Raw genomic sequence first — 23,859 nt, 5'->3', positions numbered from 1 at the left:
AAGAGTGGGCAGTTGAGAAAATGCTTCTATCAGTTTGGCAGTTAGGTTAAGTCTTTGGGATATTTTATTGATTAATGATTGATATGGAAGGGCCCAGTCCACTACGGGTGACGCCATCCCTGAGCAGGTAGTTGCTGGATTGCATAAAAAGGCAAGCTGAACAATTGTGTGTCACGTAGAGCACCTTATACAGATGGCTTTATTCAACTGTGGGAAAATTCAAGTAGTAGGTGTTAATCTCATTTGAGAGAGGAGTAGAACTTTTAGAAAGGTTCAGGGATGTACTTATGTGATAGGGAAGCCAGGAGAGATGAAGATCCAGGAGGATTTTAGGAGTGGCCTCATCAATCTCTGTCCCGAAGTGGTGTCTATCTGTCTGTCTGTCTGTCTAGTAGGTAGCCTGTGTATTTACTTATGTTAGCTGAAAACTGTGCGCTTGAGAGCTCTGTGGATTGTGTGGGTCTCCAGGGATCATGGTTACAGAAATGGGTTTTTATAAATAGCAGGGGCAAGACCATCACATGATCTGGCATAGTGGGAGCAAGTCTCAGCCAATGGAAGGTCTATGGCAGTGTTAGACATAGGGATTATTCAGTGAGGGACCCTGCTGACTGCAATGTCCAGTGTCTCCTTTGTGGCATCTCACTTTCTGTGTGGTTATTGAAGGCTCTAAACCCGTGATTGGAACTGAGATGACATCAAATCATGACTCCAGTGGAATATTTTTCCCTCCCTTCAAAGGCACTTTAATTAAATTTCCATCATGAAGATAATTAGATATTAGACAAGATTTGCCACACCTAGCCAGCCAGTAATCAAGGCCAGGATGTTATTAAGAGACTCTGCTTTTCTGGAAACTGACCTTTTGAGCTTTCTGAGTCTGTGGTCCTGTGATCTGGGGATTAGTCTCCATGTCTTCCCCTCCCCTCCTTCCCTGGACTCTTATTTCCCCCAAATTTAGAAGGAAAAATATCTTAAATAGTTAAGAAAGGAATCTTGGTTGTTTAAACTACTGATAATTTTCAGAGCTCCTAGATTTGGAATGTGTGCTCTTTGCATGGTTCTGGTGTGCTGTATGTCGAATTGCCTGTGTATGGACAAAAATTAACTCTGCTCCTGGCACTGCCTAAGTGAGCCAGTCTCATTCACAGATGTTGCTCTGTTGCTGTTGGCTGGTTTCTCAGCTGGTGAAGACTGCCCCCTACTGACCTTAGCAGCTGCATAATTTGACAAAGTAATCTATAAGTACATCTCTTTTTCTACACTTCTTCCTTCCCTTCCTCTTCTTTCCTAGTGCATATAGTGATTTCTTACTACATACTAGTTATTATGATTGAAGTTGATGTTGTAATAGAGAGAAAAAAAACCAGAGGTACTTCTACTTGGAAAAAATTTGGACTTCTTTAGTAAGACATTTGACTGCTAGACACTAGAGTGACCTGTGGACATACATCAGTGGCTGACGAGTGGAACTGTAACACTTGTGACTGATGATCTCCTGCAGTATCAGTGAGGAGGGGCAGAGAAAGGGGAAGGTTTTGAGGTTTTGTGTGATGGATCTGCAAGGGATCAATCCTTCCACCCTTTGGAAAGTTTTTCAACATCTCTTTCATACAGTTTCTTCATATTTATATAGAGAAACTAATTTTCAAAGCATAGCAGCCCCTGGGAATGTGCAGTCTAGCATGTGATGTACACAGTCACCGTGGAAAGGTTTGAGTGTGAATAAGAGTATGGAAAATGTGTGTAAGGTGAGTGTGAGGCAGTCCTGTCTGTAGGTGTAACAGAGAGGAAGGCCGAAGGAGGAAAACCTGAATCACCATGTGTGCTTCTTGTTATAAACACCACCCACTTCATGTGCAGGCTAGGGAGAAAGAACCAACCTTTCAGAGTGTGGGAGACCCACATGGTGATAAAGGATGGGCTAGTCCATGTTAGCTGCACTTTGGCTGAAAATGGTTCTTGGTTGCACAGAACATATTCAGAATGTTTTACTTCTATAGAAATGGTAGTCATGGCTTTACTATTAGTTTTATATGATTGCCAAAGTAATACATACCCAGTATGTGAGATTTATAAACCCCAGGGGAGTATAATAGGTAAGCAGCAGCTCTAATTCTAATGCTTACAGGTTTTTGTTAGCATTATATCTGTCAGTCTGTCTGTCTATCCTGTTTTGTTTCTTCTTTTAAAATTTATTTATTGTGTACAGGTATCTCATTTGCATGTTGTCTGTGCATCATGTATATGCATTGTCTGTTGAAGACAGGAGAGAGTATTATAACCTCTGGGACTGGAGTTACAGATGGGTTGTGAGCTGCCATGTAGGTGCTGGGACTCGAACCCAGGTTCACTGGAAGAGCAGCCAGTGCTCTTAACAACTGAGCCATCTCTCCAGCTCCATTTTTTGTTCTCTTTTTAAAATGTGTGTGTGCAAATGTACCACATTTTCTGTATCCATTCCTCTGTTGAGGGGCATCTGGGTTCTTTCCAGCTTCTGGCTATTATAAACAAGGCTGCTATGAACATAGTGGAGCATGTGTTCTTCTTACCGGTCGGGACATCTTCTGGATATATGCCCAGGAGAGGTATTGCTGGATCCTCCGGTAGTACTATGTCCAATTTTCTGAGGAACCGCCAGACTGATTTCCAGAGTGGTTGTACAAGCTTGCAATCTCACCAACAATGGAGGAGTGTTCCCCTTTCTCCACATCCTCGCCAACATCTGCTGTCACCTGAGTTTTAGCCATTCTGACTGGAGTGAAGTGGAATCTCAGTGTTGTTTTGATTTGCATTTCCCTGATGATTAAGGATGTTGACCATTTTTTTCAGGTGTTTCTCTGCCATTCGGTATTCCTCAGGTGAGAATTCTTTGTTCAGCTCTGAGCCCCATTTTTTAATGGGGTTATTTGATTTTCTGGAGTCCACCTTCTTGAGTTCTTTATATATATTGGATATTAGTCCCCTATCCGATTTGGGATAGGTAAAGATCCTTTCCCAATCTGTTGGTGGCCTTTTTGTCTTATTGACAGTGTCTTTTGCTTTGCAGAAGCTTTGCAATTTTATGAGGTCCCATTTATCAATTCTTGATCTTACAGCACAAGCCATTGCTGTTCTATTCAGGAATTTTTCCCCTGTGCCCATATCTTCGAGGCTTTTCCCTACTTTCTCCTCTATAAGTTTCAGTGTCTCTGGTTTTATGTGGAGTTCCTTGATCCACTTAGATTTGACCTTAGCACAAGGAGATAGGAATGGATCGATTCACATTCTTCTACATGATAACCGCCAGTTGTGCCAGCACCATTTGTTGAAAATGCTGTCTTTTTTCCACTGGATGGTTTTAGCTCCCTTGTCAAAGATCAAGTGACTATAGGTGTGTGGGTTCATCTCTGGGTCTTCAATTCTGTTCCATTGGTCTACTTGTCTGTCACTATACTACTCAGCTATTAAAAAAATGAATTTATGAAATTCCTAGGCAAATGGATGGACCTGGAGGGTATCATCCTGAGTGAAGTAACCCAATCACAAAGGAACTCGCACAATATGTACTCACTGATAAGTGGATAATAGCCCAGAAACTTAGGATACCCAAGATATAAGATACAACTTGCCAAACGCATGAAATTAAAGAAGAACAAAGACCAAAGTGTGGACACTTTACCCTTTCTTAGAAATGGGAACAAAACACCCATAGAAGGAGTTACAGAGACAAAATTTGGAGCTGTGACGAAAAGATGGACCATCTAGTGACTGCCATATGCAGGGATCCATCCCATAATCAGCTTCCAAATGCTGACACCATTGCATACACTAGCAAGATTTCGCTGAAAGGACCCAGTTATAGCTCTCTCTTGTGAGACTATGCCGGGGCCTAGCAAACACAGAAGTGGATGATCACAGTCAGCTATTGGATGGGTCACACAGCCCCTAATGGAGGAGCTAGAGAAATTACCCAAGGAGCTATAGGGAACTGCAACCCTATAGGTGGAACAACAATATGAACTAACCAGTACCCGGGAGCTCTTGTCTTTAGCTGCATATGTATCAACAGATGGCCTAGTCGGCCATCACTGCAAAGAGAGGCCCATTGGACACGCAAACTTTATATGCCCCAGTACAGGGGAATGCCAGGGCCAAAAAGGGGGAGTGGGTGGGTAGGGGATTGGGGGGGTGGGTATGGGGGACCTTTGGGATAGCATTGAAAATGTAAATGAGGAAAATACCTAATTAAAAAAAAAGAATTAAAAATTCTTTTTTCCAAACAGCAATTAGTTATTACAAAATATTGATATTTGACCTATTGCATACCATCATTTTAAATAAAATTGATATTCATCTTAAAAAAATGTGTGTGTGCATGTGTGGGTTTGTGCACGTGTGTGTGCCTGTGTGTGTGTCTTAGGGGATGGTAGCTCACTAATGCTAGAGGATGTCCCTGGTTGTTGGGTCTCCTCACTTTCTGCCTTGTTTGGGAAAGGATCTCCTGTTTGCCACTTCCTACACTGGGGTAGCTGGCTCAAGAGCTTTTGGAAGTTTCCTGGGATTCTTCTGTCATCACTTCCCATCTCGCCATACATGCTTTGGGATTACAGACATGATCTACTGCATCCAGCTTTCCATGGGTGCTGGGGATCCGAACTCAGGTCCTCCCACTTGTGTAACTGTTTACCCAGTGAGCTACCTCCTTGGACCTACTTTGTTCCCGTTTTTCAGTGAACACCAACCCAGAAGAAAACAGCTGACATTAAACTATGATGCCTAACCAGCTGTGCTTTTCAGAGACATTTCAACAGACGCTCGTCCTGACAAGAGGCTTTTGGGATAGTCTTGTGTCACAAGGAGGAAAATGCTCTGGTGCTTTGAGTCATTGAGAAAATGCAGCGTTTTCTTCTCTGACAGTCTTAAAATATAGCAGAGTGAACTCCCGTCTTCTGGATGGCAAGGACGTGACCCTCTTTACCGCCTGCTGCTCTTTGACTTGTGGATAAACCTTGAGCATGCTTTTCTGAGAATTCACTTCTCAAACTGGCAGAAAGACACACTGGTTAGAATATGATCTGAGAGAGACGTTGATTAATCCCTAACCTACACTTGCTTGAGGACTGAAGAGTTCATCTCCCAAAGAGCAGGGGCCTCTTCAGCTACTCATTTTTAAATATTAAAATCATTGTAAAAGTCTACACCGACTAATCCTGAATAAAGACAGGAGAGATTAATGTCACTAGAATGTAGTTTTACATGAACAAAGCACTTTAAGTGAACTTAAGTCTAAGAAGCTGCTTAGACAGAGGTGTATGTGTCCAATTGGGTGGGATAACTCTTTGTGTGTGTGTGTGTGTGTGTGTGTGTGTGTGTGTGTGTGTGTGTGTGTGTGTGTGAGCAGGAAGAGCAAGGTAGGAGGCAAGAGGGAAGAGGCCTAAAGTTGTAGTTTTTTCTGTGAGCTTGATCTAAATGTATGTACTGCTGTTAGATTCAAGGAAGAGTTTATGGGCTGGGGCTGATTCTAAGTGATGGAGAAATTATCTTCTTGCATAAGGCCCTGAATACTTAGCACTGGGAAAAAAAAACTAGAAAAGACAAGGTCATACTACCTATCTTGACTAAAATCATGTCTTGCTGAGTCCAGTGTTTCTCAGAATATTTTCTGTGTGTCTGCGTGCATGTATGTATACACACATATGTGTATAAGTAGATGCATGTGTATATGCACACAGGAACATAGGTCCTTCTTTCTGTAAGATATAAACAGGTAAGGAGAATAGAGAAAATATTTTCTGTATTGAGTAGTCTGCTTGCGAAGATTTTTAGCTAGTTCATTTAACAAATGCCGTCGCACTCATTGAGTGGAAGAATTGCCCTGCAAATGGGGCCTAAGGACTTGTCTACAGGCGTCAGTGGTGGCAGCAAAGGTCACCGGAGCTCTGACAGATGTTAATCTGTGTCATTTACTCTGCTGGGAAGTCTCTTTCTTTGGGATAACATCTATCTCTGAAGCCTGAGGCTCCTTTCAGTCTGTGTCTGCCTACCTTTTCACTTTTACCTCCCATACCATACAGTTCCTGGGACTCTCCCGGGATTGATGAAGCCCGTGCTATGTATGGGCATTTTCAGATAATGGGTGTGTGTGTACATGTGCAAGGTAGGTTTTTTTGTTTGTTTGTTTTTGTTTTTGTCACCTTGACACAAGGTAGAGTCATCTGAGAGGGAACCACATTTGAGAAGATGCCTCCATCAGACTGGACTGTAAGCAAGTATGTGAAGCGTCTTCTTGAATAATGATTGATGTTGCACTGTCTGTCCTGGGTGCTATAAGATAGAAAGCTGAACAAGCCAGTAAGCAGCATCCCCCCATGGTCTCTGCTTCAAGTTCCTGCCTCCAGGTTGAGTTCTTGTTCTGCCTTCCTCAGTGATGGACTCTGATGTAGAAGTATAACCCAAATACACTCTTTCTTCCCCATGCCACCTTTTGATAATGGTTTTTATTACAGCAATAGAAAGCAGCCTAGGGATGTGGCTTCTCAGGTATTTTCCAAGGCTTCAGATTTGTGCCTGAGTCCTTGAGGGTTTTCTGTCTTAGAAAGCTTTGCCTCCATCAGCTGAGGCTGACACTCTTCCACTTGCCCTTTTTTATTTCCTGTAAAGACAATGAGATCCTGGCAGAATCTCTAGTTCTCAGTATGGCGTGGGAAAGGAAAACCAAGTGGCGACTTAAGAGGTCTTGAAGTGAAGGGTGAGTCACAGTTAGCGGGTGCCTTAACTGAAAATGTTTCTTAGTATCACTGGCATTTTAAAAAGGAATGTTTTGTTTTTGTAGAACCGATATTCAAGGTTTGTGTGTGGTGTGTGTGTGTATGTTGTATGTGTGTGATGTGCATGTGGATGTGAATGTGTGTGTGTATGTGCATGTGCATGTGGATGTGAATGTGTGTGTGTATGTGCATGTGCGTGTGCATGTGTGTGTCTGTGTGTGTGTATGTGAATGTGCATGTGCGTGTGCGTGTATGTGAATGTGCATGTGCATGTGTGTGTGTGTGGGTATGTATGTGAATGTGCATGTGCGTGTGCGTGTGCGTGTGCGTGTGTGTGTGTGTGTGGAGGCCAGAGGAAGACATTGGGTGTCTAGCTTAATTTCCTTGAGACAGGATCTCTCACTGAACCAGGAGCTAGGCTGGCAGCCATCACGTCCCACTGATCCTCTGTGTCCACCTGCCATAGCCCGTGGAGGCGACAGACAAGTCTGAGTTGTTACACATACACACACACACAAACACATACACACACACACACACACACACACACACACAGTATGTGAGTACACTGTAGCTGTCTTTGACGCACCAGAAGAGGGCATCAGATCCCATTACAAATGGTTGTGAGTCACCATGTGGTTGCTGGGAATTGAACTCAGGACTTTTAGAAGAACAATCACTGCTCTTAACCACTGAGCCACCTCTCCAGCCCTGTACATAGTGTTTTAATGTGGGAATTTGAAGTCTGCTCCTCATGCTTGCCAGGAAGCGCTCCTCTTATCCACGGAGTCCTTTCCATAGCTCTGCGATATTTTTATGTGTGTGATTGATTATATGCAATATGTAATGTGGAGCATATAGTAACTGTGAAGTCAGTGGTTTCAACAAATGAATTAGGCCAGCTCAACGATAGCCCAAGTCTCTAGCGGGGATGCATACACTCAGCTTTTGTCTAGCTAAGGAATCTTATTTCCCTTTTCATTCATGGAAGGTAGTTTCGCTGAGTTCTTGGCTTATTTATTTATTTATTTTTGTTGGTGTGCTGAATATATTAACCCAATTCTCTCTGGCCTACAAAGTTTCCGATGGGGAAAAAACAATCCACTGCCAGCCTCCCAGAAGCCCTCTGTATTCCACAGGTTATTTTTTTCTCGCTGCTTTCTTCCTGTGACCTTTCATATTGGATAACGTATCTGATGTAGATTTCTTTAGACGCCTCCTAGTTGGAGTTTGTTGAGAATTTGAATTTTTATGCATATCTTTCTCTTTCAAAATCTGGGGGCGTTTGGGGTCAGTATTGCTTTGTATAATCTCTTTTCTCCATTTTCAATGATTTCTCCTTTAAGACTCCACACGTGTGTAACATAATAGAATATGTAAGTGTAACATGGGCCCACCTGACACCATCCATAGATCTTCAAAGCCCTCACCAGGTCTCTTTATCTTTATGTCTTCAACAGCCTGTCCTCAAGTCCCTTGCTACTGTTGCTTTCTCTCCTTTAAGTGGTTTATCTTTGTTGATATTCTCATCTTGTTCATGCTTCAATTTCCTGAATTTATTTAGTTGTTTGATTTTTTTTTTTTTTGGCCTAATTGAACATCTTAAAAATAATTAATTCAAGTTCATTGTCAGGTAATTTACCAGTTTCTTTAGGGTGAGTTTCCAGACATTTATTTGGTTCTGTGACTGGGTCATTTTTTCATGGTGTGTGTGTGTGTGTGCCCACCCATAAGTCCTGTGATCTTTTAGAGAGATTTGGGTCTATGAAACAATAGTCACCTCTCCCATTTATCATGGGCTGGCTTTTTACAGAGGAACCTCACGAATCAGCCAGGCAAGAGAGTGTGCAGGCCTCTCAAACTTTTTTCTGAATATCTTCTCTGGAACTTTATGTGATTTCACAAATGCAGAAGAAGGCTCTGTTATTAGGAGCTGGCATTCTCTTGTTTCTGCCTGTGATCTGTTTAGGGTACTGTAGGTTCTTCAAGGCTGCACCTACCTGCTGTGTTGGCTTTTTTCCTCAGTGACCACCAAGCCTCCAAGTATACTGCTTCTCTCCCCTCCTTGAGTCATGTCCCCGGGCTATGCTTGCTGAAGCCAGTGTTGAAAGAACATTTATCTCTTTTCGATTTTGTGGGAGAAACAGGCTTTGTTGTTTTCTCTCCCTTTCTGCTTGCTTCAATAGTTGGGAGGGGCTATCAGTGGTTGGTGGTTAATTTAGAGGGATTAAGGAACACCTAGGGCAACAGTGAGGCTCAGGGTTCAGTGTCTGTAAGAACTTTCCAGTCCTTACTAAGCTAAACTGGGGAAAATTCACACTGGATGTGGGTGACACTAACCCCTTGCACTGAGGTCCTGACTGGAGAAAAAAGGGAAAAGAAGAAAGCCAGCTGAGGGTCTTGGTTTTTTTTTTTCTCCCCTCTTGGTTTGTGAATCCACTGAGATGTAGACAAGTAGCCTCCCAATGGCATGGAACAGAGCTGGCCAGGCAGCCAGACTTTCCCCTCCATGATGATTCATCCTATGAACCAGGACCTGAAACACCTCTTCTCTCAGCCTAGCATGATGCTGTGAGCCTGTAACTTAGCACTTGGGAGCTGGGGACAGTGTGGTCAGGATGTCAAGGCCAGTTACTAGCATGCAGACTTTGAGGGCAGCCTGAGTCACATGACACCCGGTCTCATCCCAAGTGACTGTCAATAGACAGTATAACCCTCTCTTTCCTGCACTTGCTTGCCACAGGCATTTTGTCACAGGTTTTTTCAGTAGAAAAGTGACTCCTACAGTAAGCAATAGCAACCCACTTCTCCCTTTCTTTGGCACGCCTATTCTTCGTCTTACCCTCACTTGGCTGTACTTCACCTCCTAACTGGTTTCAGGAGGTCTCGCAAAGGTAATTTTGTTTGTATATTTTTATTTACTCATTGTTTTCATGGGAGGATAAGAACTGGAGGCTTCCTGTTCGACTGTCTTATGTCATTCCCATGTGTAATCCAAATCTCTGTTTTATAAGATGGGGATAATGGATATTACTAGAACTTTGGTAATTAAAGTGATAGAAATGCTAACACATCTGCCCCCTGTCACTTCTGCAATAGGGATTCAATACCCATTGCAGACTCTGGCTTTGCAGTCTCTGCTTGTCTGTCTCTCTTTAGCAACAGTTGCTAGCATTTAGTAAATGCTTGGCACACGTCTGTCATTCTTCATATCTGTGTTATATGCATAAACTCCTTTGTTATCACAGTTGTAAATAGGCAATGCTGGCATCTCATTTACATATGAGAAAACTGGTTATAGAAAGTAGATATTTTATTCAAGGTCAAGCAGTGTAAACTGGTCTCAAGGCTCAATTTTCAACAGGCATTGTATTTTTAACTACATTTATTGTCATGGAGAAATTTTAAGTTAGTCATATAATGAAAGGGACTCTTGGTCCTGATTGCCATGAAAATAAATGTATTGGATGTGCTATGTACATTGAGCTATAGTCCCTTCAACTGCAAACCGAGTGATAGTTTCAGCCAGGCGTGCTGGTGCCCTGCTTCTGTTCTAGTGGCAGGCAGAGGCAGGTGAGTCTCTGAGTTCAAGGCCAGTCTGGTCTACAGAGTTCTAGGACTGCCAGAACTATGTAGTGAGAGACTGTCTTGAGAAATACAGCACCCTTCTTCCAAAGAGTGATCATTTTTAAAAACTTTTTATTTTTAATTTTATACATGGATACAATGCATTTTAATCATATCTACATCCTTCCCAACTCCTTGAGTCCCTCCTTCCCTTTCAACTTCATATTCTCTTCATCTGTAATTGTAAATGCGCTCTCTCTCTCTCTCTCTCTCTCTCTCTCTCTCTCTCTCTCTCTCTCGTCCAATTAATGTTGCCCATATGCACACGAGTATATGGCTGACCACTTAGGTATGGCCAACCTATCAGGGGCTCGTCTGTGAAGAAAACTTGAGTCTTTCTCAGAAACTGTGGATTGCCTCTAGTTGGGAACTGGGGGTGACCCTTGTGAGCCCTTGTTGCATCCATGCTGGAATGCTGATCGGTGTCATCTTGTGCAGGTTTTCTGCAGCCAGCCTTAGCTGTTGAGGGTCCATGGGTGTGGCATCTTCATCATATCCAAAAGACGTCACTAATTCCTGTTCCCTGGCTCTGATAATCTTTCTGCCCCTCTTCTCAGATGTTTCAGGGGTCCTGCATAGATGATCCACTTATAGAAGGTAACTCCACAGGTACTTGGTTTCTGCACCTTGGTCAGTTGAGTTTCTTTGCAAATAGCGATCATCTGCTGCAAAAAATGAACTTCCTCATTGAAAGATGAGAGCGGCACTGATCAATGGGCTTGAGACCTAAGTGTTTAGAAAGCAGCTGGAAACTCATCTGTTGAGCAAAACTGGTTGTGGTAGCTTTTGGAAGAGGCATTTTGCATGGTGAAACAAATATTCTTTTATTCAAATGATTGTTGTTTATACTGAATAAACTGTATATAGTTAGGTCAACCTCAAATAGAATATTTTGTTGTAATAAGTACTTTCTCAATTATTATGAATATTATTTTGTGTTAATTATAAAGGCTAATTATGCTGCTGAAGGTGTCTATAATTTACATATCCAAATGCAAAGTGACATGAAAGATGAATTGTTTGACAATGGCATGGAAAAACTGGGTTGTATAGTATTTATGCCCATCACCTTTCCTTTTCCCTCTCCCATGTTAAGAGTTGACTCTTCTTAACTAGTCTCCCTCCTAGGCTCATAGCTTGCTTTATTTTATGTACTTTATGCATATGCATATTTATTTTATACAGATGAAAATTCATGGAGGTGAATTTTGTGTGTCTTCTTTTTTTTTTTTTTTTCCAGGACAGAGTTCATTCAAACAGGCCGAATTTCAATCACGGGGGCTGGGTTTCTCAACTGTATTTTGGAAACTTTTGCTAGTACGTTCTTAAGACAAGGAGCCCAGAAGGTAAGCTTGCTTCTACTTTGAACTAATGTTCATTTTAAAGAAACATGGAAGTTTCAGTTGGGTATTGACTAAGACATAGTAGAAGAGTGTCATGTACGGATATGATACATATAGGGGGGTTAATGAGTAAACATGTACCCAGAATTTCTCTTAATAATTGCTATTTAAGTCAAGACTTTACCTTTCTCCTGTGAGCCCAGGCTGAAAAGGTCTGAACATGTTCTAAGGAGCACTGTCTAGGGATGCTGAGCTTGCTAACATGTTCTTGGCCTAACTGAGGGGTTTCCTGTCATGGATCCAGACCGGTTTAGCTTGGGCTGGAAGGTAGTAGCTGAAATCCTAGAAGGTCGGATGCCACTTTTTTTTTTTTTTTAAATCCCATTTAGGTTCCCAGCACCCATGATGGGCAGTTAACAACCACCCATAGCTCAAACTCTAGGGACTCCAATGCCCTCTTTTGACCTCCATGGTCTCCTACACTTACATACATATAAAGAATTTCTGCCATGACTGGTGCCCCACAAATATGCATATACATGGTCTTTTATTTTTGACCTTAAAATACTTCAATTTCTTTAAAATATCCTCATGGTTTTGACCCACCTTCATGGGGGTAATTTAAAAGTCTGATTTGGTTAATAAATTTTGATAAGATCGTTTTGGGTAGTGTTACCTAAGTTATAGACAAAATGCTGAAGATAACAGAACTAAGGGCCATTTTGTTCTGAAAGTTACTTCTTTCTTCACCCCAACATTTCCCAGGATGTGGAAGATTAGTTGATAAATAGTCTGGCTCCTTAGTCCTGCAAATGTATTCTTCTAACATGTGCAGTTTGGTAGTATGAATGATTAAAACTGACCTTGGTTCTTTCAACCTGTTCCTAGGTATGGAGATAGAATTAATTGCTTTCTTTCTTTCTTTTTATATTATTATTGGGTATTTATTTCATTTACATTTCCAATGCTATCCCAAAAGTCCCCCACACCCTCCCACACCCAACTCCCCCACTCCCACCTCTTGGCCCTAGTGTTCCCCTGTACTGAGGCATATAAAGTCTGCACGACCAATGGCCTCTCTTTCCACTGATGGCTGACCAGGCCATCTTCTGATACATATGCTCTGGGGGACATGAGCTCTGGGGGGGCGGAGGGGGGGTACTGGTTAGTTCATATTGTTGTTCCACCTATAGTGTTGCAGATCCCCCCCAGCTCCCTGGGTACTTCCTCCAGCTCCTCCATTGGTGGCCCTGTGATCCATCCAATAGCTGACTGTGAGCATCCACTTCTGTGTTTGCTAGGCCCTGGCATAGGATACCACTTTTACTCACTGAAACATTATTGTGCTTGTCTTCTACTAGACCACACTATGTGCGTTTGTTAAAAAAAAAAAAGAAAAAAGAAAAAAGAAAAGAAAAGAAAGAAAGGAAAAAAATAACACTGCTATTCTCCTATTTGCAAAACTGCTACCTCAAAGTAATGCCCCTGGCGAGAAAATTAATTTTATCACTGTGTTGCTGACTGAGTTGGCTCCTTGTTCATCTATTAAATCCCATATTAGAAAAGCCATAATAATAATTAAGTGTAATTGTTTTGCACATAAGTCTATTCATCAAAAAGAAGGGATCCCTTTTGGGAGAGATAATATTTAAAAGTTGAGTTGAGGCTTCTTATTATTAAATTGGCTGCATATAGACATAAGAGAAAAAAGTCCTTTCTGTAGTTCGTATGAAAGGTGATAGGAGGCTGTTTGCATCCTGGGGGATTAGGGCTGCTGCACCTGAGATAAATACATGTCCCATTCACCTGAGTAACTTTGTATTTTACCTGTCTTCAGTCTGAACCTGCGAATACTTGTTAATCATGTCTTGATCCCCATTTTATTGATAAACGATGATTAAACAAGGATGTCCCATACAGTCCTTCCATCTCGCCTATCTTCTTTCTCCTTACGGGAGAGTACCTGCCTTGTGCTAGGAACTTTGTTAAATGTGGGAAGTGGATTTATTCTGTCACAGGAGTAGTAAAATTTAGGCTCTAAACTCACATCGCGTGTTTCATTGGCAAGTGTTCACTCCCCTCGGCAGCCCCAGGCAGATGTGGTGACGGCCTTACCTTCTCAGGACAATTAGCTTCACATGGATCGCTGTGCTGGGGACTTGTGTGGTGCCTTTGCTACTTATATATGTTAGGATTCTTTGGTTGTCAGTGACAAAGCACACTTTAAGTTAGCCATTGGCATGGGACAAGGGCACTGAAACTGGCTGATGGCTTCAGGAAGGGCTGCCCTGAGGTAGGACCTTATGAATATCTTTGCAGGATTTGTTCTCCAACCCAGTCTATCCCTGACTGTAGAGATGCTTGTGTGCTGCTGGACCTTTTTCTTGTAGCCTTGCTTTCTCTGTTTAGTGGGATGTGGGTCTCCACTGTCCAGGTGTTATGTTGAATAGGGTTCTAGCCAATGAAAAGACTGCCTGCATCTATCTATCTATCTATCTATCTATCTATCTATCTATCTATCTACCTACCTATCTATCCATATATCTATCATCCATCCATCCATCCATCTATCATCTATCTATATGTATCTATATCTGTATCTATCATCTATGTCTATGTATCTACCATCTTTGTTCATTCATTCATTTGTTCCTTCCTCCTTCCTTCTTTCTTTCCTTCCTTTTCTTTTTGTTTCTGTTAGCAAAATGACTATCCATTTATTTCTTCTTTTTCTAATGTCTCTGGAAGAGGGCCTTGTTTGTAAGCAGACCAAGCAGGACTAGTAGATTGAGTGACCTTCTTCTCTGCCATGACAATGGGGAATCAGGGCTGAGGTCTCTTCTCATAGAAAATATTCCCTAAGCATTTTTGTTTCTAGTATGTCCTCATGTTAGACTCTACCCTAATGGGAAAGCAAGAAAGAGAGAGAGAGAGGGAGAGAGAGAGAGAGAAAGAGAGAGAGAGAGAGAGAGAGAGAGAGAGAGAGAGAGAGAGAGAGAGAATAAGAAAGCACATTCTGTTCTTATCTCTCTTTCTCTCCCTCTCTTCACCTTTACCTCCCACTCCCACCCCTGTATGCAATGCGTGCCAGAAAAGGACGTTAGATGCCTTACTCTGTCTCTCACTGAACCTTAAGCTAGCCTGGTGGTCACTAAGACCCAGCCATCCTCCTGTCTTCCACTCACCTATTGAATTTGTGTTACAGGTCTGTGTGTGTGTGCCCAACCTTTTATGTGGATGCTGGTATTTGAACTAGGTCCTCATGCTTGCACAGAGAATGTCCCACCGAATCATCTCTTCAGTCCCAGCTTTATTAATCTTGATCCCGACTCCTTCATAACCTCTGATACTTGGACAGTGCCTGCATCGTGCATGTGCAAATGAATAGACCGGAAATGGAATACACAGTGAGGTGCCTTGTTAGCCTCTCATGAATATTCACTCGAACAAAACCAACAATACCAAGTGACTCTAATGTTTTAACCCAAGGAACCCTTTATTTTTTATTACGTTCAGAAGTAAGAGAATATATCCAACCCCGCCAGCTTCTCTAAGTTTGCCTTCTGAAGAGGCTAAGTTTAATTAGCTTTTCCGTTTTAGAAGGCATCCATGCTTAAGTGTCTTTTATCTCTTGCTCATGTGCTGATGTTCCTAGGGCCAGCCCGCCTTTCTGGTAAACCTCAGAGCTGTGCCTGCATAACTGGTTTCTGCCCTTGTGCCTGTGCCAGGGTCTTAAGGTGACTGTACCTTTGAACTTTGTCCTAGAAGTTGTTTAGCAGAGATAATGGCAGGAGCCTATAGCTTTTTTTTTTTCCCTAGTAAAAGCAAAATTAGGCTCTCAGACTCTTTATGTTTGTAAGTTAACGTCGGGCTGTTGTTGTGGGGCTGTAGGCCAAGGTCACTTGTGTTTCAGAGCCTTATTTTTCTTTTCCCTCTGATATCTAGTGTAGTTTATAACTCGGGGTCCTTTCTGGCACACATGCTGGATTCCACCAGTCAGAAGCTGCTCTACTCTTGGGTTAGATGGGGTGGTTATCAGAGTTATTGATTTCCTTAGATTGTCAAGCTCCAGGTGCACCCCTGCAGCGGGAGCGCTTGTACATTGGTTGCGGTGGTGCACCCTCCCATTGCTATGTGACCCAGCAGAAGTCCCTTTGCCCATTTGTTTATCTGCCAAAGAGGGACTTTTATGTATTCCTAGATTTACGAGTATAAAATGTGAGGGTTTTAAAAATGGAAGCACATGGGTCACGTATAAGCACGTGGTCTCTTTGTTTTTAAGGGTGAAAAGCATTGAAATCACAGTACGAGATTTGGAATCTTTTCCCACTCCATAAGCATCTTTTGATGACCATCATGTGCTGGGCGTTGGGTAGAGTGCTGGAGATACATTGAAGTGAGATACATTTACAGGATGGAGACTGTGCCTTGTGCGGTTTTAGTTTGGGGTTTGTCACTGAGGGTGAAAAGTATGGCAAACAGTAACCAAATAGCTGCTAGTGTTAGGAATGGGTGGCGCTCAGCTTGGTGTCAGTGCTCAGTACTCTGAGTCCAAGGAGGGTTTTAAGGAGGTGGCTCTTGGGCGTGAGAGTTGTGGATGGGAAGTCTCGTGCCTATTGTGCATGGCCTTATCCACGTCTCTGAGCAACCAGTGACATAGCAATCGTGGTTCTCCTTTTATCTATGTTGGGAAACCAAGGTCCCAAGTGACAGAACGGTTTTCTCAAGGTTACAAAATTAGAAAGTAGGGCCATTGGAATGTGATCCAAAGGTTGTCTGAGCCCAGAGTATGTTCCTGGTTTCTAACTCTGGTCCCATCTATGATCTCTGCACTCAAACTGTGTGTGTGTGTGTGTTGGGGGGTAGGGAGTTGGGGTTCGGCCCCGGAAGTATGTGTTTAGAGTAGTCAACAAGGGCTTATGTGCATAGTGAAGAAGAAAGGATGCAAGAAGAGGGAGCTCGTTTATGATGGAGGAACTCAAACAGGGCAGGAAAATGGGGGGCCCCTGGTCACTTTTATAGTGCCAGAAGCAAGTATCCTTTGCTTAGTCAGCAAAGAGCCTGCCTGCCACAAAAATCCTGAAGACCTGATGTCAACCCCTAGAACTCCTGTTAAAAAGCTGGACTTCTAATCCTAGTGCTGAGTAGGCAAAGAAAGGTAGATCCTTGGAACTCTCTGGCCAGGCAACCTAGCCTATCCAGTAAGCTCCAGGCCAGCGGGGGACCTCGTATCAAAACACAAGGTGGGCAGCTCCCGAGGAACAACACTGGGAGCTCATCTCTTACTTCACATGTACACACATCTGCACACACACTTGCACAAACATCACCCCCCATCCCCCACAGACGCACAGACACGTATAGACAGACAGAAACACACACTCAGACACATACAGACAGAAAAACACAGACGCACAGACACAGACAGACATACACACACAGTCAGATTAAAAACACACATATAGAAACACTCACACAGACACACAGCCAGATATAGACAAACACAGACATAAAGATGTACACATACACACAAAGACAAACAGATATAGGCATATAGAAACACAGACAGACATACACACACAAGATCTTTGAGCTTTTGACTCAAATTTATTTGTGTGTGACTTTCTTCTTTTTGAAGGGTTTCAGGTTGTTAGTTGCCCATATATAGAAATACTGTCTTTTTTTTTTTTTATTAATTTTGTATCCTTAAACTTTACTGAATTTATTATTGTTATTCTCACATCTTTTTGGGACAAATCTTTTAAGGATCTTTATGTAGTAAAATCATGCTATCAACAAACATGCACATTTCTCTCCTTCCTTTCTTACTTGAATACCCATTATTGCCTTGTCTTGTCTGTTAGTCCTGTCTAGACTTTAGTAGTATGTTAAATACAAGTGATGAGGATAGTCCATTTTCCTTTCCTCTCACAGCTTTAAGCATAACACCTATAAACAATCCATTATTGTGCATCTTTCTCAAGCCTGTGCTGAAGAGAGTCCATATACACTAAGATCTCAGCCAGTGAGCACTGGAGAGTGTGTCTTATGGCGTGCTCCTCAATGTGGGAGGCACCGCATAGATGTGTAATAGAATCTGAGCGCAGCCCCTCTGTACAAAGAATCAGATAGTAGGTAAATGCTGTTCTAACCTGTAAAGTTAGGGTTATTTGTTATTCAGCAATAAATAACCAATAGAGTGGGTTTTAAAAAAAATCATGTGATCAGATTCACTCTGCAGACCAGGCTGCCCTTGAACTCACAGAAATGTTCCTGCCTCTGCCTCCTGAGTGCTGGGATTAAATATATGTGCCACCACACATAGCCTAGCCAGGGCTTTTCAAATGTCCTTTTGGACCACATGTATCAGACCGAGTTTTCTTTGACAGGAGGGAATTATATTATCCATTGTAAAAATGGAATTTTAAAAGGTCCAAACTAATGACCACACATCCTAAACTGACATAGCCAGATTTTTTAGATATAGCGAGTGCGTCCAAGTCAGACCTTGAAAGTCATTTCCAAGTGGTTTGACTTGCCTATAATTGTTTCTGTAACAAATATTTCATACACTGTCGCATGCCGTTTCTGCTTCAACCTTCTGATCAGCGTGTTAAGAATACCCACAGTACAAATAACGGGGCCTTCTACAAGAGTGGCTGAAATAACAAATTATTTTATCACACATTGAAAAATATATTCACAAACTTAAAGAAAGAGCATGCCTGTGTGATTGTATAATGAGAACTCTGCATTCTGAGGCATTCGTAGCTGTCCCTAACCACAGAGACAAACTGGCTAAAAAAAGAACACTCTTATGACAAGATTGTTATCACTGTATTATCTTCCAAGCCTCCACAGAGAAGTGAAAAGTGAATTCTGGCCAAGAAACCAAGTGGGGGCAACTTACCAAAAACTTATGATGTAGATTTGCCTTTTTGGAAGTGGGGGCGGGGCGGGTGTGTGTGGCTTGTGGTAACTCCTCTTGACTTGCAGAGATGGAAGCAAAGCTTCCCAGGATTGTGTTCCTTGTGGTGTAAAATGCCCTTGGGGTGATGTTAACTAGAGGAAAGAGTTGGCTTTGGAAGCAAACATGTCTTGTCTGAATGGAAATTAGAGGCATAATAGAGTATGCACGCAGATCCCCAGTTTGCCTGTAGTATCAGTCTCATAATAAGGAGGGCAGTCACAAGGAAGTAGAGTCAAGCACTCTTCTGAACCAGTGGTCTGGTGGAGGACTATCTGATCTTAAATGGTTTTAATTGTGATATATAGCCTCCATGGTCAGGCAAGGATGGGAAAATCTCTGGAATTTTGACCTGATCCCTATATCTCAAGTCTAGAATTTTGACCTGATCCCTGTATCTCAAGTCCCATCAATGGCATTAATGAGATTCTATCTCTCATGTGCACTAAGGCAGTTAATAAGGCACCAATTTCACCAGTGCATACTCAGTTAACATGCCTTGGGCTAACATTCTTTCAAAGATAGCAATAATAGAAAATTTTAAAGTGAGGTTGCTGAGAACAGTCACTACCACCACTGGAGAGTGAAGCCCCAGGAGGGCACTGAGTGTGCATGACAGGACAGTTATTACAGTGTGCATACACAATTGCTTTGGAGCAAACCATAGACACCATAACAGTGAGGTTCAACCCCTGAACTGGAGTGTGTTTGCGTCTCAAAGGCTGTTTAGGATGAAGTGGAATTCTGGGCAGGTGCTCTGTGTAGTGACTGAATGTGAAGTTTTATAGAAAGATTCGTTGGTCACTGGTCTGATACTCTAGATGACACGTTACAACCAAGACCCCAGCCTTTTCTCTATAAAATGGGTGATCTTAGTTTTATTCCACAGAGATTTGAAAGGAGTTCATAAGCTTGTGAGCATGCATGGCACATGTTAAACTTCAATAATTACTAGTATTAAAAGATGTATTTTGATAAAAAGTGTATTTATAGGTAAATAGCTCTTTGTGTGTGTGTGTGAGAGAGAGAGAGAGTGTGTGTGTGTGTGTGTGTGTGTGTGTGTGTGTGTGAGAGTATGTGTGTATGAATGTAACACATGTACATGTGTATGCATGAGTGTGGAAGACAGAGGACAACCTTGTATCACACTTCAGATACCATTCACCTTGTTTTCTGACACAGCACCTGTCACTGGGGCCTGGGGCTCTCTAGGTAGGCTAGGCTGGCAAGGCAGTGAACGTCAGGGCTATCTATCTACCTGTCTGTGCCTCCCTGGCAACTGGGATTACAAGTGTGTACCACCATGCCTGGCTTACTTCTATTCTGAGATTGACCTCTGGTCTTCATGTCAGCAAGACAATTACCTTACCAAGTGTGTTACAGCGCTAGCCCTGTAAACAGCCTCTTAAGTACTTACTCGAGTATGATTTTGGTTGCTATTTTGTTGTGACAAGAGTCTCTCTATTATAGTATCCTCGGCTGGCCTAGAATTTGCCTAGAATTGCCTCGTTGGCCTGAAATTCATAATCTTTTTGCCTTTGCTTCCAAGTTCAGGTGGCAGGTGTAGGCCCATGTAGATGAGATTTTAGTTGCCTTGGAAACGTCTTGACAGTTAAGTGAGCTTGGGTGTAGGTGCTATTGCTTTCTCCTTTTGCTTCATTATTGGCTTGGGTCCAAGAACCCTGACTAGGGGCAACAAGGAAATGAAGAAACAACTTACACATGAATGCAGAAAAGCTGGGATCAGGTGGTCTGGGCTCTCTGATAGAGAAATCACCGCAGCCTGGGAACTCAAGAGTTATCTATTACATACTGTTAAACAGGGAGGGAGGCAGTTTTATCACACACAGATAAACAAGGAGGCAGGGTTATTATATGCAGTTGAAAAAGGAGGCGAGTCTAGCTAATCTCTGTAGGAGCAGTTTCTGAAGGGGAGCTGTCTCCAGGTCATAAATGTCCAGGAGGAGAATGCCATCCGTGGTGGACATTTTCTGTGCACATTGTCAGCATTAGCATTCAGACCCAAGAAGGCTTTGAAGTCCCTCTGAGCCTCACCCAGGGAAGGGTTTGCCATTCTTATGGATCTGGAGTCTTTGTTATGGCTGTGCCAAGTCAAACACTACTTGTTTATTCAGGATTCCTTGGTTCCCTGCCTCTCTCTCTCTCTCTCTCCCTCTTTCTTTCTCTCTCTCTCTCTCTCTCTCTCTCTCTCTCTCTCTCTGTGTGTGTGTGTGTGTGTGTGTGCTGTTGGAGATCTTATGGCCTTGAACATACTCAGTATACAAGCACTCATTCAGTTAGCTATGTCTCTCCAGCCTTGGATAAGATTTTAGATATACAATGGTAAAGGAGAAGTTTGTGTTGTTTCTTTTTGTGTGTGTGTTTATCATTTTTAAAAATTATCAGTATTTGATTCAAGTATAAGTTATACAATGAAGTATAACTTATAATTAAAATAATGTATCTCTCTTTAGCATGTTGATTTTGCTCTTTCTGTGTGTCTCTGTGTGTTTGCATATGTCTAGATTAATGGTTTTTATTTTTTAAGAAGCTGGAATTATTCAGCCGAGCGTTTTCACGTATGGACATATTTTAACATTTTTTTCTCTGTCATTACATATTTCCTTTGTTGTTGTTATTTGATGTTTTTAGACACTTTTTACAAATAGCCTAAGCTTCCTTAAAGTCCCTGCTTGATTCATGCTGGTGTTGAACTTTAGATCTCCCGCCATTGCCTCCCAAGCATTGGCTTACAGCGTTCACAGGTAACTACACATGCACAGTCTTCAAAGGTTGGACCGTTTGGACAATACCCTCTTTATGTAATAGCTTTTATTATCAATTTCTATTTTTTTCTATTACTGGAAATAGAATTGGGTCAAATCTCTAAGTGTAAATCCTTCTGTACATTTCTGATTACCTCTTGGATTAAGACCCTCTATGTGTCTTAACAAGTTCCTTTCTAAAACAATTCTGCTGGTTTACAGCCTCTTTATCAATTCTGTTCTGGACATCCCTGGTTTTCTTGTGAGTTGAATGAATGACTTGACATTTTAGAACTGTCAAAGGGCTGATTATTTTTAGCTCATTGAATTGTGAAGCAGATGCAAAATTACCAGCTCTGAGCCTCCGATTATCTACTCTGGAAATGATAAGTTACTGATTTTGCTGTTGGCACATCATTTGGCCTCAGTGCCCGTCTGGGCTTTTTATGTTGTTTGATGTTGATATGACTGTTCTGTGAATGATGAGTTCCTTAACTGAGAACTTTGTGTTCCATGCATACACTCTTAAAAACATGGATATTTTAAAGTCAGTGTCCCCAAGAGAGAGGAGCAGAGAAAGAAGTATTATTCTACAACATAAGTAAAAGTTATTGGAACAAGAAGGTTTCTCTGTGTATCTCTGGCTGTCCTGGAACTCACTGTGTAGACCAGGCTGGCCTTGAACTCAGAGATCCATCTGACTCTGCCTCCTGAATGTGGGGGTTAAAGGCTGATAATGCTCTTTAACCCCACTCTTGAGAGCGCAAATAGACCAATTCAGGAGACACAGATGAGTTAATTCATTTGATGCCACGAGATGCCTACTTTTTAAAAAAATTTTTATTTTATTATCCAGTTATTTTATTCCAATCATAGCCCACCCTCTCCTCTTTCCAGTCTTACCCTTACAACTGTTTCCCTCCATTGCCCCCTCTCTTCTCAGAGAAGGAAAGCTCCCCTGGTACCACCCTACCCTGGGGCATCTAGTAACAGCAGGACTGGGCACATCCCTTCCCACCGAGGCCCAACTAGGCAGTCCAGTCAGGGGGAACAGGATCCAATGGCAGGGAACAGAGACCAAGAGAGCCCCTGCTCCACTTGTTAGTGGACTCACATGAAGACCAAGCTGCACATTTGCTACAAATGTATAGGGGATCTAGGTCCAGTGCCTGTATGCTCCTTGGTTGGTGACCCAGGATCTGTGAGCCCCCATGGTCCCAGGTTAGTTGACTCTGTGGGTCTTCTTGTGGTGTCCTTGACCCTTCTGACTTGCTAATTTCTATACCCCATTCTTTCACAAGATTCCCTGGACTCTGTCTGGTATTTGTGAGTCTCGGACTCTGCATTCATCCACTGCTGGATGTAGTCTCTCAGGAGACAGTTATGCTAGGTGTCTGTCTGTAAGCATAGGAGAGTATTGTTAATAGTGTCAGGGCTTGGCTCTTTTGAATGTGATGGGTCCCAAGTTGGGACAGTTATTGCTTGGCTGTTCCCTGAGTTTCTGCTCCATCTGTATCACTGCACATCTTGTAGGCAAGACAAATTTTGGGTCACATATTTTGTGGTGGATTGCTATTTTCTTCCCTCCTCTGGAATTCCTGTCTATGAACAGAGGGTAGCCACTTCAGTCTCTATATCCCTCTCTGATAGCAATGTTACCTAAGGTTACTATTATAGACTCCTCATATCTTCTTCCATCCCAGGCCTCCAGCTAATCACCAGAGATGACCCCCTCCCCTGCTGATTCTTATTTCCACACCTCTCTTGCCCTTCTACCCCCAGCACCCCCTTGGCACCTCCCATACCTGATCACCAGCCCCGTTCCCATACTCACTTACTCTTCAACTCAGGCCCCTCTCCATCCACCTCCAATGACTATTTAATTGCCCCTTCTGAGTGAGATTCACTTTTTCTCCCTTGGGACCTCCTTATTTGACTGGGTCCAAGGGTCAGTCATTGGGGTCTGCAAGAGAGAGAGAGAGAGTGGAGACTGAGGGGCAAGAGGCGCGAAGATTGGAGACAAGACAGTCGGTCTGATCAAGTCTCAAGTCTAGTTTATTGGAAGGCAACTATGGGTATATATGCACACGCTCGGGAGTGCAGCTGGAGACACTTAACCACAGGTCCAGAATGTGTAGGAGAAAAACAAATGTTATCAGAGTGTGCTTAGCTGTGGTGGGCTTCTTGCAAAAACATCATGCTAGGAAAACAAGTCTCTTGTTAGGGTGGAAAAGTACCACCTGTAAGAAAATAGCCCGAGGTGGCTGCAGAGATGAGAGCTACTTTCTGCTAGGAGCCAGTTTCCAACATTTATTACCCAATTTCTTTGGGTCTGTAGATTGTAGCATGGTTGTCCTTGAACTCATTGGTACAGGAGACAACATTCTGAGCATAACATCAACAATGGC

General features: G+C 42.5%; 1 protein-coding gene across 1 annotated transcript in view; it reads left to right on the top strand.

Annotated features, from left to right (window-relative positions):
• The window catches only part of Prelid2 (PRELI domain containing 2), a 75,499-nt gene that overhangs the window by 27,103 nt on the left and 24,537 nt on the right, over positions 1 to 23,859 (top strand). Inside the window, exon 5 of the mRNA NM_029942.1 lies at positions 11,617 to 11,722. Within this exon, the coding sequence (NP_084218.1) occupies positions 11,617 to 11,722 (106 nt within the window). The remainder of the gene's footprint in view (positions 1 to 11,616; positions 11,723 to 23,859) is intronic.

This window comes from Mus musculus, chromosome 18 (assembly GCF_000001635.26).
Source record: "Mus musculus strain C57BL/6J chromosome 18, GRCm38.p6 C57BL/6J".
In the NCBI taxonomy this organism is placed as follows: Eukaryota; Metazoa; Chordata; class Mammalia; order Rodentia; family Muridae; genus Mus; species Mus musculus.
The sequence above is the reverse complement of the archived record's forward strand: the minus strand, read 5'-3'. Positions and strand labels throughout refer to the sequence as shown.